This window comes from Ambystoma mexicanum, chromosome 4p (assembly GCF_040938575.1).
Source record: "Ambystoma mexicanum isolate Mex_15411 chromosome 4p, UKY_AmexF1_1, whole genome shotgun sequence".
NCBI classification, from domain to species: Eukaryota; Metazoa; Chordata; class Amphibia; order Caudata; family Ambystomatidae; genus Ambystoma; species Ambystoma mexicanum.
Window position 1 is genome coordinate 531,040,679 of NC_090927.1, and position 16,540 is coordinate 531,057,218.

Consider the following 16,540-nt stretch of genomic DNA (forward strand, 5'->3'; position numbering starts at 1 on the left):
CATGTATGATGAGCATAACCCTCACGTAACAAATACTGGGGTTGGAACACACCACTCCCCGTTCAGTAAACGAGATGGACATGTTGAGCTTGCTTAGGATGTCCTCCCTGCCCAACATATTGATGGGGGTTGCGGTTGAAAACAACAATGTGCCCCGTACCACCCTGTCCCCTATCTTAATGGGTAGTTCTTTACTAAAGGGAACTGATTGTACTGCCTTAGAGAAGGCCTGCATGTCCATTACCTCACCAGAAAAACAGAATCCTCCCATGCCTTTGTTGCACCTGTATCCACCATAAAAATGAATGGTTTATCTCCACGCCCACCAAGGGTTCCTCTTCTGGGTTGGCAGTGACAGATAGAACAGGACATGTTAAGGCTCTCTCTGTGGGCTGTCCTAGTCTGGGTATGTGTTGATTCCTGATGACAACAGGGGCCCCTTGATAATGCGTCACTGTGCCATTGGGTATTGTGTTACTATTCTGCACTTGAGTGCCCTGCTCCTGGCCAGGGTGTACTGCATATGTTGATGCGCCACCAGAAGCTGGTACTGGCAGCTGTGGAATTGATGAAGGGGAGCAGGCGGGGCTGTGGGCATGGGCATACCAAATGGAACTGCTGGGGGAGCTTGTAAATAAGGATGGGGTTGTGAGGTGGGCCCTCCTTGAGGTTACGGGGTCATCTGGTGCTGTGGGTATGCAATTGCTTGTCTACTCTTATATTCTCTGGAAAAATTACCCATCTGTCCACATGTCCAACACTTGTCTCTCTCTCCTCCCCGTGGTCCCATTCCTTCAAATCTACCTCATCTTCACTTGACCCCTGAGAAACCCACTCTCCCTTGCTGATACCCCCTGGAAACCCTGATTGGTACTGAGTCCGGATACCCACCATTCCAATCATAATCACCTCCCTACCCAGGTGCCTCTGGTACGTCTGCCAGGATCACTGGGGGCTCTGCCTGCCTTTCTGTCTGTATCGCCGTTACTGCCCCTTCCAATACAACTTTTGCCAATTTCTCCACCTGTTTCGCTTCCTCGATTTGAGCCTTCTGAGACGTTTCCTTTTCTTTCTCTTTTAATTGTTTGAAATGATGTACAGTGATGACTCTATTTCTGCCCACCCCTTCACTTCAATCCCCACTACCTTATCAAGAGTCTTCTGTACTTCCTTCGGGAGCATTCTTTTCACTACAAAATGAAAGAATGGAATTGCTCGGTCCCACAAGTCTCCTGTCTCTGCCTTTACATCTCCTGTATTTGCAAAATGTACTGAGCATTGTCCGCTACATTATTGATTGAAGGTCTGGTGTACCTGGATATGTACGCCTCAGCGCTGCCCATACGTGGCACCTGATGTCATTAAAATGTGCTCCATCATGGCTATTGTCCCTAACTTCACTCCTGGATACCCTGTTTTAATCCAAATGTCATCTGCCTGATCTCCCCCACCCCCGTATTGCAACGAATAAACATTTCAGATCTCCCACTGCCAAGGTAGTACCGGCCATCTGCTTCTCAAAAGCATATATCCACATACTCACTCGAGCTGTGGAACAGGAGTGCCTTTGTTAGATACTTTTTATCCATGTGGGCCCATGGTATCTATTGGGCCCTCCCCGACCCCTTATGCTCCCCCCCCACTGTCTTAGTCACTGTCTTCTACCTCGCCTGTTTTCTTTTTGCCACTGCCATCCACCCATACCTATTCCTTAACGTAGGTCCCCACAAACTCTACACCTGCTGTGATATTGCGGGCGACTCCTCTTCATCTTCCAATGCATCCACTGTGTTCCACTCCTTGTCCCCTGCTTACGTCAGTTCATAGTCTGGATGAGGGGATGGTACGGTCTGATGATGACTATCTGCTCGCCTTCTCCTTCTCTCCTCCCTCTCTCTTTCTCTATGTGCACATCCTTAATTGCAGTACTGTCACTTCTACACAAAAGGTCCATCTCTCCTATGTAACCTTAGTCTTGCTAGGACTTCCTCTGCCTTCCTCAGTACTTCTATCAACTCCTTCTGTGGTTTTCTATTTGTTTCTTCTTGTGCTATAATTCTTGCTGCAAACACAAAATGGGGGGTCCACTAAATGAGCTACTTCACCTTTTGATTCTCGAAGGTTCAACCTGTATTTAGGCATGGCCATTATTTGTGTAAATGAACAAATCAATGTAAAGGCACACAATTAGATATAAAAGAAAAAAGTTAGTATTTATTCTGTAGGCCAACCGGTCCTACAATCGAACACTTAAGAACAAATGCATATATTCTTGATCTATTTCAAATATATACAAATTGATCAAGTACTGTTTGACATGTAATGCATATAAACACCATTAATCACCACTCCAGACCTGACATTCAGGATAAGCATTACCTGTACAGAAGTTGAAAATACACTTAGTACATTTATGCGTACTTGTTAGCTGAATACTGAATATCGAAACGACGAGACCAATTCTAGTTCATGGTACATAGTGTTAGGAGTGGAGTTTTACACACGAGGCTATGGTAACAGGCATGAATAAATCAACTTTATGAAAAGACGATTCCAATCCTGTACTACTGAACCTATCTAGCTAAGCTAAATAGAATCCACATGTACCAATAACCCGTGGCTTTTACAACAAAAACTAGACACATCCCAGGTCTACGTCCCAAATACATTCACAGAAAAAAAATTGTATTTGGTGCCACGTTTGTGTCAGCAGGACGTTTCTGCAGAAGTTGGATTTCACTGCCTTCTTCAGGACCCCAAGGGAAGTTGGAGCTCTGTGGATGTGATGTGATGTGATAAGAATTACTACAACAGTTGAATTTAAAACTAGAATAAAAGCCATATTTAAAATAGAAAGAAAGAATAAAAAAGGTAGGAGATGTAAACTAACCAATAGAAAAATACCATCACCCACTAAGTTTGCCATCACCTGGTAGTCAAAACCTCCAATAGAGAAAAGAAATAGGGTTCATCGAGGGGGCCCGTACCAGTGATAGGGAAAAGATGTAAAAAAAAAAAAAAAAAAAAAAAAAAAAAAAAAACTTTCCTGTTGGAGGAAATAAGTTCCCATGCACACATGCAGCACCCGGTGAGCCTATGTCCACTGAGCCATACAACCACAATTAATAGACTTACTGAATAATCAAACTGTGGATAGTTTTCAAAGGAATTTCAACACCAATGTTGACTATTTTGATGTCCTTGAGTGCATCGAGAGCTGTCTCCGCAATGGTGATTCTTACGAGTAGCTTAAGCTGCATAGAAAAGGAATACATGTGTATGAGTGGAGACTGCCGGCCTCAGGCCCCAAATGTCACAATAAATGGACCAAGTGGGAACCCAAATCCTACTTAACCCTCTACCTAGGTACAGGGAGAAGAACATGGAGAAGAACAAGAGCTTTATTTGTATACAAAAATGAAATGACGACAGGGTATTATAAGTCCACTGCCGCAGAGCTCCCTTCTCTTTCGTCAAAGCAAACAGCACATTATAACTGCAGAATTCATCTGTGATGCACACGATATACAGTGTTCATCCGACACCCTCATAAATTGCCAACTATATACATAATATTGATTACATATGGACCCCCAGTTTATTGGCCACCTCCTCTTCGACTTCTTCACACATGGGTCTCGATCTCTTCTCCTTCGGTTTCTGTTAGGTGATTGGGTAGGTTACTGAGATCACTGCCCTGCCCAAAGGCCTAATCACATGATGTGCTTCTGCCTGTCAACATGAACTCAGTTGGTAACTTTGAGATCAATCTGTTCCTTGCGTAAAAGCAACTCTTTTCTCATCCCAGACACACAGGTGCTCCCCATCATGCCTCTCCGTCACAATCTTATGTGCACCCTTTGCTCTCCCTGGTACAAATCACGGGCCCAGTTGTCCTCTGTTCCGCCCTTATCAGCCACTCCTCCTGGCAGGCAGGAGGGGTGGTGCGCCTGGTACCCCTGCATGTCCCACTAATAAGTGTAATTTGTGAAAGATTTAGATGGTTTGCTCACAGACATCTCGTAGTTCAAATGGGATGGCCATTATCCCGGGGGGCGCTAGTGTCCTAAATCTCAACTTGTGTTTTTGGCAACTCAAGACCTCTGCCCTGGCTCCCTTGGGTTTGTCCTTCATGACTCTCTGCAGCCCTACTCGTGTTAGGCCGTTCACATTCCTTTCTTATTTCGCTATGCTCGAACATGTGCGCGCATGTTCCCTACCTCTCCTGGTGTGGGGTGTGTTATTCGAGCACAAGTCCTCATTGTTCTGTGCTCTCAACATGGCCTACGAGGACCCAGGCCTAACTTCGTATATGATGACACTTTTATGTTTCTCGTCATTGGGCAGGGAATTGCACCCTATGTGATGTACATACACAGTATTTCTAAATAACATTCTACTAATTTGCCCTAGCCCTGTCTGAATGTCTACTATCCTTGCGCCCTGCTCTATTTGCCTATGCCCATAGGACTCCCCCACCCCTCTGTACCCGCTTGTGTTTATTTCTGGTGTAGTAGTATATTTTCGGCAGTCTAAATCGTTTAGGAGGGGATGGAATCTGAACATGCAACCCAACATGAGCAGAAGTCAATTTCCTATAGTGATACCATGGAAACTATTAATGTATTTGTACTTGCTGATGCCACATGACCAGTCCCATCTTTAGCTCACTAAAAGTGCCACCAACTTGCACATGCTCATCTAGTAATTATGCATATATAATAGAATGTCTTCTACATGTGTAGGAATGTCTTTTTTTCCGTCCTTTCGGACAAATGTTAACAAAGCGGACTGGTCTTCACTACTGTGATTGAATGGTCAGTGATTATTGCTGCGCTCTTTACCAACAACCCCTGTGACCTAGGAAAAGCAATGGAGGTGGCTACCTGAGGGGAGATGACGGGAAGATGACCATGTGAGCTGCATTTGCTTCTAAGAGTTGTTCAACATCATTGCAAAATAAGCTAACGTAATTTGAAGCCCTATGGTTGTGCAGATTGTGATGGGATACCCCTCATTTGATACCTTTCATTACACAATGAAAATTAAGTATGGAATAGTGTCAAATTAATCTTTCCATAACTTGAAATGAAAATTAGGAATCCAATTCAGAAACATTGTTTACCTCCTTCACTAAACAGAAATGATTCCTGATCTTCCTGTCCTGAAAATATTCTAACTTCTTTTTCGCCTCCTCCTTTTTGAATTTTGTAAGGTGCTCCAAGACCCTTTGGTTAGGCGAGCACTCGACATAAAATAAAACTGTCACGTTAAGAACTTTTGTGTCGTATATCTTTATGAAGCCAGCACACCTGTGGGTCAAATAACTTGCTGAATTTGACTTGCACTCAAATTTGAAAATGTTAATTAGCACTTCTGAAATTAATTTGTTACCTCATAGATGGAACGACCTCTAGGGCCGTAGGTATTTTTTCATGTGGCTTCTCTGCAATGCGGGAGCCGTGCATTTGAGACTGCGCTTTGCATTTGATGTCAACACCTATGAGGTTATATTTTACATTTGTATTTAGTTGTGTTTTAAAAGGTGCTACAGTACAAATCCAACAAGCACTTAATTGTGCCGGCAGACAGGATGGGATAGGAAAAGCAGGGTAGGAAGAGACAGATTTCCGATTAAGCCAGGATTGCCACATTCCAGGTCTTTAAAATATAGCCTTTCAAATTATCATAGATTGGCATCTGGATGGATGTGAGCAAGCAGGCAGGTTGCTCTGATCATGGGCTTTACCTACTGCTATAAAGTGTGTTTTTGGCAGCTTTTCCCCTGACGTGTCATTCAGTGACTATATAAGATATATGAAATCAGCAATGGGACATTCAGGGCTGCACTCGGTATATGACGACAATACCTGCACATATTGGATTATACCAATATGGTGAATTTTGCAGGCATTGCATGCTGCTTTTGGAATATTGGAAGCACATGCAGAGTTATTCCTTGCACATTGTAATGACTAGTGACTTTGTAATATACCTACATTGGTAATGTTTGATTTGTTTCTTTTACAGAGAAATATCCCTGATCTAATAACCCTACTATGACAATCTTACCCCACAATCTGGCACATGAAACAGGCTAGTTTTAATTTGAATATTCGATTTTATTTAAAAATAATAAATCAATACATTAAAGGTGTTCCCCTTACCTTGAATTGCTGGAGAAGTCACCCACATTGTACCTTTATTAAAACAGACCGCTTATCTACAGAAAGGAAACACAGCCTGCCTGCTATTTATTACATTCACAATGCACACGTACATCCATACGTACAAAAGCAAATCTGAATAACTATTCTAGACAAGTGTACATTTCTCTCCAATATAAACAGGCACACTGTCATCAGTTGTAGGATAGATCAAATTCACTTTGTTTTCTCTGAAACCATTGACATATGTTGACATCATAGAAAATAGTAGTTTCACATATGGTTTTCTTATTCTAGGACTGATTGAAATCTTAATATTTACTCCCCACAGTGCTTGGTTTTTGTCTCTTAATACTTGACAATGTTGATTTTTAGCTTGGTCATGGCTAAAGTAATGTTTGTTAGGCTGAATTTGGTTCCGCTTATTCTAAATGCTTGGGTTCAGGGTAGTAGCTTTTAATTTGGAGAGCACACTATCTTGATGCATTAAAGTATGAGATTAGGAGTATGGGATTAAAACATTGAAATAGAAAAGGAATCAGCTCCAATGTTTATTGGCATTAGGAGTCTACTACTATTTCTGCACAATATTATTTAGGGCAATGAGATTGCTTATTTAAATTGACATTTTCTTGGGAATGAAGGGGAGAAACAAGCCTCCTCCCTTTTCCTCTTCAAGGAAGATAAACCTCTATTTAGGTGTGTTCTTTCATGTACACTGTAGTTTTTACATTTCCGAAAGTTTATATAAATCCCTGCAGGTCTGTGAGTCACATTGTACACCATTCTCACAAACCTAGATATAATGTGTTCCTGTGAAAACCCAAAGAATTAATTAATAATTGGTGACTGCCAGAGAGATGTGCCCTGTAGAATTTTGGATTCTGAGACAATCTATATTAAATATACTTCCAAAATGTTTAATTTACATGCCCAATCCCCTTTTAGTGACATAGCTTGTGAACAAGGATTCTCTAAAATACTTTTAATTATCCTGAGGGATGTAATGAATTCTTGCGACATATATCTAAATGATATGGTGGCATTGCACTCACCTTTAGTTTGTCTTTATTAAATGCCTGGTAGGGATTTATATCTCTAGCTCAAGGCCACTCCACAAAGTAAGTTATTCCCTTCAGTCTGTCCCCTGCTCCCAAATCCCTCCCAAGCAATCAAAGGCTTTTGAAAGTAGCTCCTTCAGGAAAAAGGCTTCTTGGGGACTTTCCATCTGCTGTAGCCATGTGGAGTCCCAATCCTGTTTTCTCCTGTTAGACAAGCTCTACTCCTTTGTTGCTGTCCTACAGACTCGCTCTCTTCCTATGTGTTTAACTTTAAATATCCAACAAACTCCACCCATGAGACATCATTTGACATGGCAGTTTCTGATTGGGCAGAACCTGCATGGACCTATTCCATTAATAAGACCTAGATATCCAGAATCTCATGAAAGTCTGAATTCAGAGAATTTCATGTTTCTGTAACTGGAGGAATGACTATATTTAATAACGCATGTGAATGAATTCATAATTCATACATTTTAATGTATATGTTTTTGATTTAGGTCGCTCTGCTGAATTCAAGTATATTTTTGGTTTTCAAATTGAAACAAGAGTCCCAAAATGAGAGCCAATAATGTATTTAATTATTTGTCACTTTAAATGGATTTGTTGGGTGCATACTTTACTGTATGATTCAGTGTGTTACATGTGATGCTAGGATCCTAATATCAACAAAGTTCTATGATTTCTTTGAAACAAAAAGTCATTTTTAATGCTCCTTAATGGACGTATACACATTTTACAAGAGGCTGTATTGCTATGGCAGGTAGGAAGTCAGGGTTTTGGTAGACACCTGCACCTCTGAATTTCCCATTGCTAGTTCACCAGGCCTCTGAACTTTTTAATCTTGCTTTCCTCTTCAAAGTCCAACGAATTGAGCTAAATCCAAAATGTAGCCCGCATTTAGATCTCATTTTTTTGGTATTGTAAAACAAGGGCTTTGTCCTGAGGCGACAGATGTGTATTTGTGTGTCTTATAATGGCTTAGTCACTGATTGATAATGTGGTCTTGCATTGCTAGTCTCAAGAGAGATGAACCCTTATATAAACATCTAATTTAGTTTAACCAAATTTCAAACTAAGTTGACAATGTCTAGGTTACATGTGTGTAGTTTTAGGGGGGCACAACATTAGCTAACTTGATATAAGGCTATAAATGTATTCAAAATGCACATTGTTTAAAGAAAAAAGTGATGTGTACAAAAATGTTTACAACATGGTGATTACATCAGGTATATGAATGTATCAATGGGGCTTTCATGGCTGTGCTTAGGATATGATAGCCGGACCTTTACTAATAAAATGGTGTCTAGGCAAGTCGTATGATGATTTTGGTTCAGGCATCTGAGGCTGCACTTGCCATGTGACCTTTAAAACTTGTTGGCTTCTCTGATGCTGTTTAAATTGTGTTCCCTCTTCTATTCGTTCCTGTGTAGTGTGCATGTCCTTTTAACGTTGTAATAAAAAATTGTGCAAGGACAAAAGATATAAATATGCTATTAAGCAAGCCTAAAACACACTTTTGAACAAGAACTTTTTTTTCTTTCTTAGGGACATCAAGAAATGAAAATAAGCTTGCAACAGCACTGTATTCTTTTGAAGGACAACAACCAGGCGACCTCAGTTTCAAAGCTGGTGACAAAGTAACAGTGACTATCAAAACAGATTCACAGTTTGACTGGTGGGAAGGAAGAATACGAGGACAAACTGGCATTTTTCCTGCTAACTATGTTAATTTGGATTGATAATTAAGCTTTTGTAAACAAATTAAATGTTTACTAAATTGGGCACCAGGCCAGTCTTGAAATCACAGCGCTTATAAATATGTAAAATCAACATTTACATGTTTTTAACAAACATTAAATTTAGAGATCATTACAAAAATACCTTTCTAGAAATGCACATATAACTTAAGATCTATTCTATGTTAATGAATAATGCTTGATGTTTAAGTAATGGGCATGTAATATATATACCTTGTATTCATAAGGTTTCAGTCAATGAAAGGGCTGTTTCGGCAGAACTGAAAACGAGGTATTGTTTGTATAGTGCTGGATCATCTGCTGACATCTGCTGATTGTAAACTAAGTGATGAATTTGGGTAGCTGTCTTGTGGTAGACAAACCAAAGGAGTGTGTGATTGGGTCTTTTCTTTATGCTAAAAGGAAACTGCTCCTTTTCTCAGATGCTTGTGTGAATTACGTTGTGACTTGTGTCCATGATTGCTGCACTCTCTTCCCCTTGATAAATCATAAACCCTGTCTCTTAGGAGTAGAGTGTAGCCCTAATGACCATTAGTATCCATTGAAGTTGCCAACACAAAAGTACTGATTGTGTTTGTGGGTACAGTTGGCACATGCCCATTGCAGAGACGACTAAACAGACCACCCAGTATTGGCTTTTGTCAAAGAAATAGCAGGGTGGCAATTGGTAGCATCTTTTGTATGCCAGAGTAAGAGATTATATTGTATAATAGTTGCTAGCACTGTGCCAGATGTTCAGCTGTAAAATTCATTTTTCCTTCTTAACAGTGACAGATGTTTACTTTTGATATGTGAACAAGTTACATTGAAACAATTTTCTCTGGTTTAAAACTCTTATATAATTATGTTTTGATGTTAAGGCAATTGTATGTGAAAGTATTACAAACATAAGGTCAAAATATATTTAGTTAAAACGTTTTAAAATAAAATGTGCGATCCATCTACAGTAATTGTATGTGTTACCTTGAAGAATGAACATGCCATTCCACACTGTGCTACTTTCTCTTTGTTCAAATCCTAGAAGTTTCCTCCTCCTAACCGTTTCCCCAGTGGTGACTTTTGTCATCTCTCGGCTAAGGACATTTTCCAAATTTGACCATGAGGTCTTGGTCAGTGGTTGGCTAGGATCGCACAGCTTGTTCCAGCTCCCACAGATAAAGATATGTTACAATAAAATAAGGCCCCTTACAGTGATCGGATGTAAATCAATATCCTAAGGATTATGCATATCTTCATTTTCAGAGTTATCCCGGGTTTGCACCAAACACACACACTCGCATTTCTTTCTTACTGTCCATAACTCACTGATGAATCTTAATGTCCGTATCATATCTTCCCACACCACTCTGCTCCGACAGTGCACAATTAGGATGGCCTCCAGTCTAGCTACGCCCCATCTTTCTGCAGAACTGGCCTTAAGAACATATTTGCACATCTTTTTCCATAATTCTTCATCTTCTGACTCCAGCAGCACTTGGTTTAATACGTTCTGAAATTGGTGGGTTTGAAAATGGGGCTATTGTCACCCGAATGTCTGTTCATTGTAAGCCCTATTAACTTTTGTTGCTTACCAATGAAGGCCAAAGTTATTTCTGATGTGATATTCACAACATTTGAACACCGGCTGTACCCTTAACGTTCTACCACTAACCATTGCAGAGTGTCCAGTGAGAAACAGGTCTTCACGTTCCTGTTCTGTTATAATCGAGAAAGAGGAAAGGCAGACCATATTTTGTGATCTAAATACATAAATACCAACATTGGCAAGTTTATGATGCCAAAGGACGCTTCCTACGCAGTGCAGAACTGAAAATAACATCCCCATAATGTTTTGCAATGAAGGTTTAATGATAGTTTACGGGTAAAGTGTAATTTACAGACACTTAATGCATGTACATGAGTGAAAGCTTTGAAACGGTTTGGATGCTGACTCGTGCCATGCCTTGGGACTATTATTTGGAAACCTAGAATTGGGATTTATGTATGCATTTTTTCTTTGTCTATCTGTAAAATCCCTCCTGCCCCATTTTTCTGTATAGGTAGTGTAGCAGATTGCCACCTGGTGAGGGTGTGAAAGCCCTGGCTATTTTGATTTTAATTAAATAATAAAATGATGCAACTAATTATATTTCTGAAAGGGGAGTCTGCTAGTCAGTCTCCCTCTTTCGTATAGCTCTATGCAAAAAGCATAGTGTACACATGTGCCCTGCTGCATCAGTCTCCTGACATCTGCAGCACCTGCTCTCCAGTGGCACAGGGCAGGTTCAAGGGTAAAGTGCCTTCTTGACAGCTGTTGGGATACCAGTTCCCTGTAGACTCGGGATGCCTTTAACTTCTGAACCTCTGATCTAAGCTATCAGTGGCCATATCAGTAAACTCTAAGAATAAGCGTTACCTCATTTTGGTATGGTGACTGACCCAAATCCACAATTATTACAGCCAGATCAAATTTGTATCATACAAGGGTCAACCGGAGAGCCCAAGGTCCTCTATGTGAAGGCTATATGTATACATGACTAGCCTGGCTGTTTCCACTTCAGCAAGTGAGACAAAGGGCATGATAATGCTCTCCTTGGATTCTCTGGGAGGATGGGTAACACATACCCTCAAGCCCACAAACTCTCACCAAGATATCTCTTTGGAACCATACTTCAATGAGGCACATGCATCACAAAGGGCAGCCTTACATTTTGAAGCTGCCGGCTTGGGAAGTCGGTGGAGTTAGAGTATCCAGAGAAGATCGAGGGGGAACTGAGAAGGGTATCTCCCTCTTGCTTTTCTGTGGAGTCTTTCCTTCCTGTACCCTCCACTTTCAGTGGAACAAAGCACCCTAAATATAATACAAGAAGGCAAATTCCGTTTGTCACAGCGACGGGACTTGGACTCCTTAAAGCAGGCTTGCTTTTATCAACCCCCCTGTGGCCTTTTACCTTGATAAGGAAACTGTCTCCCATTCTTTCCCTGATACCAAGAAGACCTCTCTGAAACTCTGGTGGGAGAGCAGTCCATTCCAAAGACATCTGCTGAAGCGGTAAAGACTGGGGCATTCAGGTCCGAGGAGAGCTCCAGCCCCTAACCATCTCCAGGGAACAATGGGTCACAACTGTTTGGACCAATGTCTGCCACTCTGCCAGTTGCACTGGAGCCAGGCTCCTCACTGGTAGTGAAGGAACCCCTGCAGTTGCTTGTTAACCGACTGGGTGTGAAGGATAAAAAGGACTTGCCTTGTCCTAGAGCATCTGGAGTAAGACCCACAGCACCCTGAGAACCCCAGAACCGCTTTGCCACCAGTTTCTGCCGATTGAAAGAGTTGGTGAACTGATTTGACCATGTACGAAAGCTTTAAACTAGAAAGGACCTACGGGACAGCCTTTGAAACTCTCATTGACCTTTGAGGTGATGCTTGCATTCTTCAGACTGGTTTGTGGCCACATTGCACCGGCAGTGCTCATCACAGTCTTGAACAGCTGACCGCTGTGGAAACCTCTGAACCACTGCATTGAACCACCAGGACCTTCACATTGACCTGACCTGGCCCTCCACTTTAACCAGTGGTGCATTGTCAGATACTGACTCAACCCGGTGGTACCCATCGACTTGACTAGATTGGCCTTTGAACGGACTCCGGTAAGCTCATTGAATTGCAGTGCTTGAATGAAACATCGGACCATACAGTGCTCTGCTTCGGACCCGACTCAAAGCTGACTCACTGCATTCAAACCCAGTTGGACCTTTAAGGGCAGTGCCTAGAAGCCTTGTTTGATTCTGTTGATCCACCCAAGAATCATAATAAAGTACTGTTCAGAGGCCCAGACCTCATGGTCTACTTTTGGGGCCATTGTGACTGATGAGCCAACCTTTTGCATCTTTTTCTTTCAAGTCATATACTTTTCAAATGGCATTGCAGCAATTTCTTGCCTATTCACCCAGTAACTTGGATGCTGTCGCATATATGTTCTGTATTTTCTGTGTTCTGTTTTCCCAGGGATGGGGTTTTGTTAGTGTTTAGTTAATCTAACTATGCAGACAAAACGGTACCAAGCTGATGCAACTTAGATGAAAGGTTTGTATAGCATGAGTGCCAAAAGATGACCCGTGCACACGTGGGGTATGGTAGCAAAACGCTGTACATTTATTTAGGCATTAAAATCAGCAGTCCCAGAATGGTAGGACTGTAGTTAGAGATCATGGCAAGTGAAAAATACTACCTAAAGGTAGCAATAAATCACCACGCATTCCACCCGTGACTTGGGCTTCCTCAGGCTGTCATACAGTGTTAGTTTTCATTTGCTTGATTAAATAAAGTTACGCACATTTTGACTTCCTGTTCACTAGGAGGTCATATGTTACTGATGTAAAGGTGGCATAACGATTGTCTTGGAGGATGGCCATCTTGGACTGGTGGGATTACCTTTAAGGCTATACATAGGACCAAATGGTAAAATTTCAAAACATCCAGTAGCAATCTTGAACGACCAATAATGAACACAAGGTCAATGTCCAACAGAAATACATTCAATATTTATACAACCTTCATTGAACATTCTTTTATTTTGGTGCCTGTGTACTATTGCTGCTGGTTGGGTTGTGTGATGAATCCTATGGATCCCTCACTAAAACCCTGCCTAAAGTCTCCTTTAAAGTGCAGAGTAGCTGAATAGAAGAGGGGAGCTTCGGGTACACCCTTTGACAAACTGACCTGCCGCCTGCTCCAAAGGCATCCTGACAAAGATACCAATTGTGCCTCCTAATATTATGAAGTCAAACTAAAGAAGTATTATTCAAGGACTGTGGTTCATTAATATTATCAAAGGATGTGCTCATTTTAACCAAAGATTTGTGTTATTTGTTCTTGAATAACTGGGATTTGTGAAAAAGCATCCTGACAGGAAATAACGTTGATGAAGTATAAAGTCTTTATTCCAGCATGAAGATAAAATGTACAGTTGTTTGAACTTTGGTTAAGGGAACTGTTACGAACCTGGATTCCCTTGTTTTCTTTCTTTTCTCATTGAACATTGAAGTTGAAACCTGGGCAAGGGGAATTTACCCAGGTTATCAAGAAAAACAAAGAATATTATTGTTGATGCTATTGTGAATTGCCATATATCTCCTTTGTGCATTTTATAAGTGTAAGGGCCAGATATCATATGTTAGAGTGTTTTCCTTTAGTCTGGATAGGCAGGGAAATCCTTATTAGTGTAGTGTAAGGAAGGCATGGCATTGAAGCAAAACACACACAAGTGGCCACACTTTAAGGTGTTTATTGAACTTTTAACAGAGGTGTGATGAACACATATTTAAATCTAAGATGGGAGTATGCTAAGACTATCAAATAATAATAACGCAGTCCTAGTGAAGTCTTGTCAAAATAAAAAGGGCCTATACTGAAAAAACATATTGCCATTCCTTACCGCTAATTTACAAATAGTGTGGGGAAATGGTAATTGAAAAGAAATAATTGTTCACAAAGGATAAGTCAGGATGTTTAGGCCGTGGGCCTCCCTTCGCCACATTTTCAGCACAGGACAACACGGTTCACTTAGGCTTGTTCGGCACGAGGATACAGATCCATTACCAGCATCAGGGCCTTCTGTGCCCAAGTACCTTTACTTATCAGTCTCTTGATTTAGATGGCCCAATGTATCAAAACAAAAGAGGTTATTTTCCTCTCACAAGTATTCAGTTCGGATGATTCACTCTTCACCCTGCTTCTCCCTATTCCGGGCTCAGATGCCCCTTTACAATTAATTCTCGGGTGACTCACGGTTCACCACGGATCCCCCTCTGTCGGGCTCAGGTCCCTTTTTTACAATTAGTTCTCTGGTGACTCACGATTCACCCTGGATCACCCTCTGCAGGGCTCAGATCAATTACAGTTAAACTTTGCTATTAAATACTTTTGCTATCGGAGACTTTTGAATACGCACATGATTTTGCTTGACCAGATGCAGGACCACTTCGACTTCACAATTTACAATTACACTCATCAGGAAATGGGGTTCCACTCCCTTAGCTTTCTCTCTGCATCCCTCTGTCGGATACATACTTGCCTTTTTGTAATCACAGTTCACAATTTTACACTCTCCGTTGGATACCTAACAGAGACTTTCGAATGAGTCCCCATGGGTTACCAGACCACACTGTATGGTATCTATTCTGCTTCAAATGTTCACTCACTCCTTGGATACTCAATTATATTCATGTCGCTCATCACATACGCCCTATGTTTTGTTCCTTGCATCTTTTTTCATACAACTTTGTCACTTGTGACCTTGTGTCTAACACAGACCGGTCTGCTATCAGTCTCCCCGACTCACCGGCTGTGCTGACTTCATTAGAGCATTTTGTCGAAGGAGCCAAGGACAGTACCACAGCGGCAATCTCTCCTCCCCACCTCGGCTATCAATGTGGGAGAGCCCTGTGTACCTTCGACACAAAGTGCACCTTTCTTCAGTGTTAGTTCCCGGTCTTATGTTTCTTATTCTTCTCAGGCTCTTGAAAGTAATGGTTTCCTTTCATTTAAAAAGACCAAGGGCAATTCTCTCCTTGCAACCCTTTCTGGTCTCGCCATCTTTCTCCTCATGTTAAACCGCCATCTCGGTACTGCTGCTTCCGCGGGTGTTTTGCCGCGCTCAGAGTGTGCATCCGTGCTCCCCCTTTTTATCCGTGTTGGAAAATGTGACAGAAGTCAGGTGTGTGTAATTAGCAGTAATTGCCTGACTCTGCCTGACCCTTCTGTTGGGACATGTTTTGTATACGGCTCAGGTGTTAGTCCGTTTTCTTTCATGTTGGGCTTTCCGCAAAAAAGTGTTTTTGTCGGGAAAGGGGCAGGAGGGTTTGAGTTCCTAGGTATCTTACTTACAACTGCAACTCCTACAATAAGCTTATCCAAGGAAGCCTGGATTGTGACCAGAGTAGTGGAATCGAGACCAGCAAAAAAGAGGGAGAAGTGGTGGAACGGTGGATCCGTCCCATGTACCTTTGCCTGGTTGGGTGAATTGAGCACCACATCTTCTTGGTCCATGCCTGTAATTCAAAATTCTGGCCACTGTTTCTTCAAAGGAAACTACAGTTCCCAGCATGCATAGCAGCCTTCCCACGCAAGACAATGGAGACCTGCTGGGCCTCCGAGCAATTGGCCCCACTGGCCAGAAAAACAGATACCTTACGTGACATCGGTCAGTGCAAGGAATACGGCTCCAGCATCAGCCTACATATACCAGCAGTCTCCGCCCACTCACCAAAATCTACAAGGACACTATTCTTGTCTACAATGGTGCAGTGGAGCAGTCCTCCTGCAAACCGGTATTTAAAAAAATGCTGAGAAATCCACATATGAACTGGTACAATAATTGTGAAAGTAGCTGACTGCCATTGACTAGAGCTGGTGGACCTGCATATGAGAAATGGGCAGGACTTAAGACCCCTTTTGTGTTTAATCACCTGTAACACCTACCTTGGGGAAAATGTGGCTTGTGGAACCAGGTGAAGGAGAGCGCCAATGGAAGGGGGTTTCAAAGAGGGTACAGGAAACAGAAAGGTGTGGGTT

General features: G+C 41.8%; 1 protein-coding gene across 3 annotated transcripts in view; it reads left to right on the top strand.

The window, feature by feature from the left end:
• SH3YL1 (SH3 and SYLF domain containing 1) overlaps positions 1–9,934 on the top strand; it is a 779,762-nt gene extending 769,828 nt beyond the window's left edge. For all 3 annotated transcript variants that reach the window (XM_069606061.1, XM_069606062.1, XM_069606060.1), the window contains one exon: positions 8,777–9,934. In XM_069606061.1, coding sequence (XP_069462162.1) covers positions 8,777–8,970 — 194 coding nt within the window. In that variant the 3' untranslated portion in view covers positions 8,971–9,934. The remainder of the gene's footprint in view (positions 1–8,776) is intronic.
• The last annotated feature ends 6,606 nt before the right edge of the window (positions 9,935–16,540 follow it).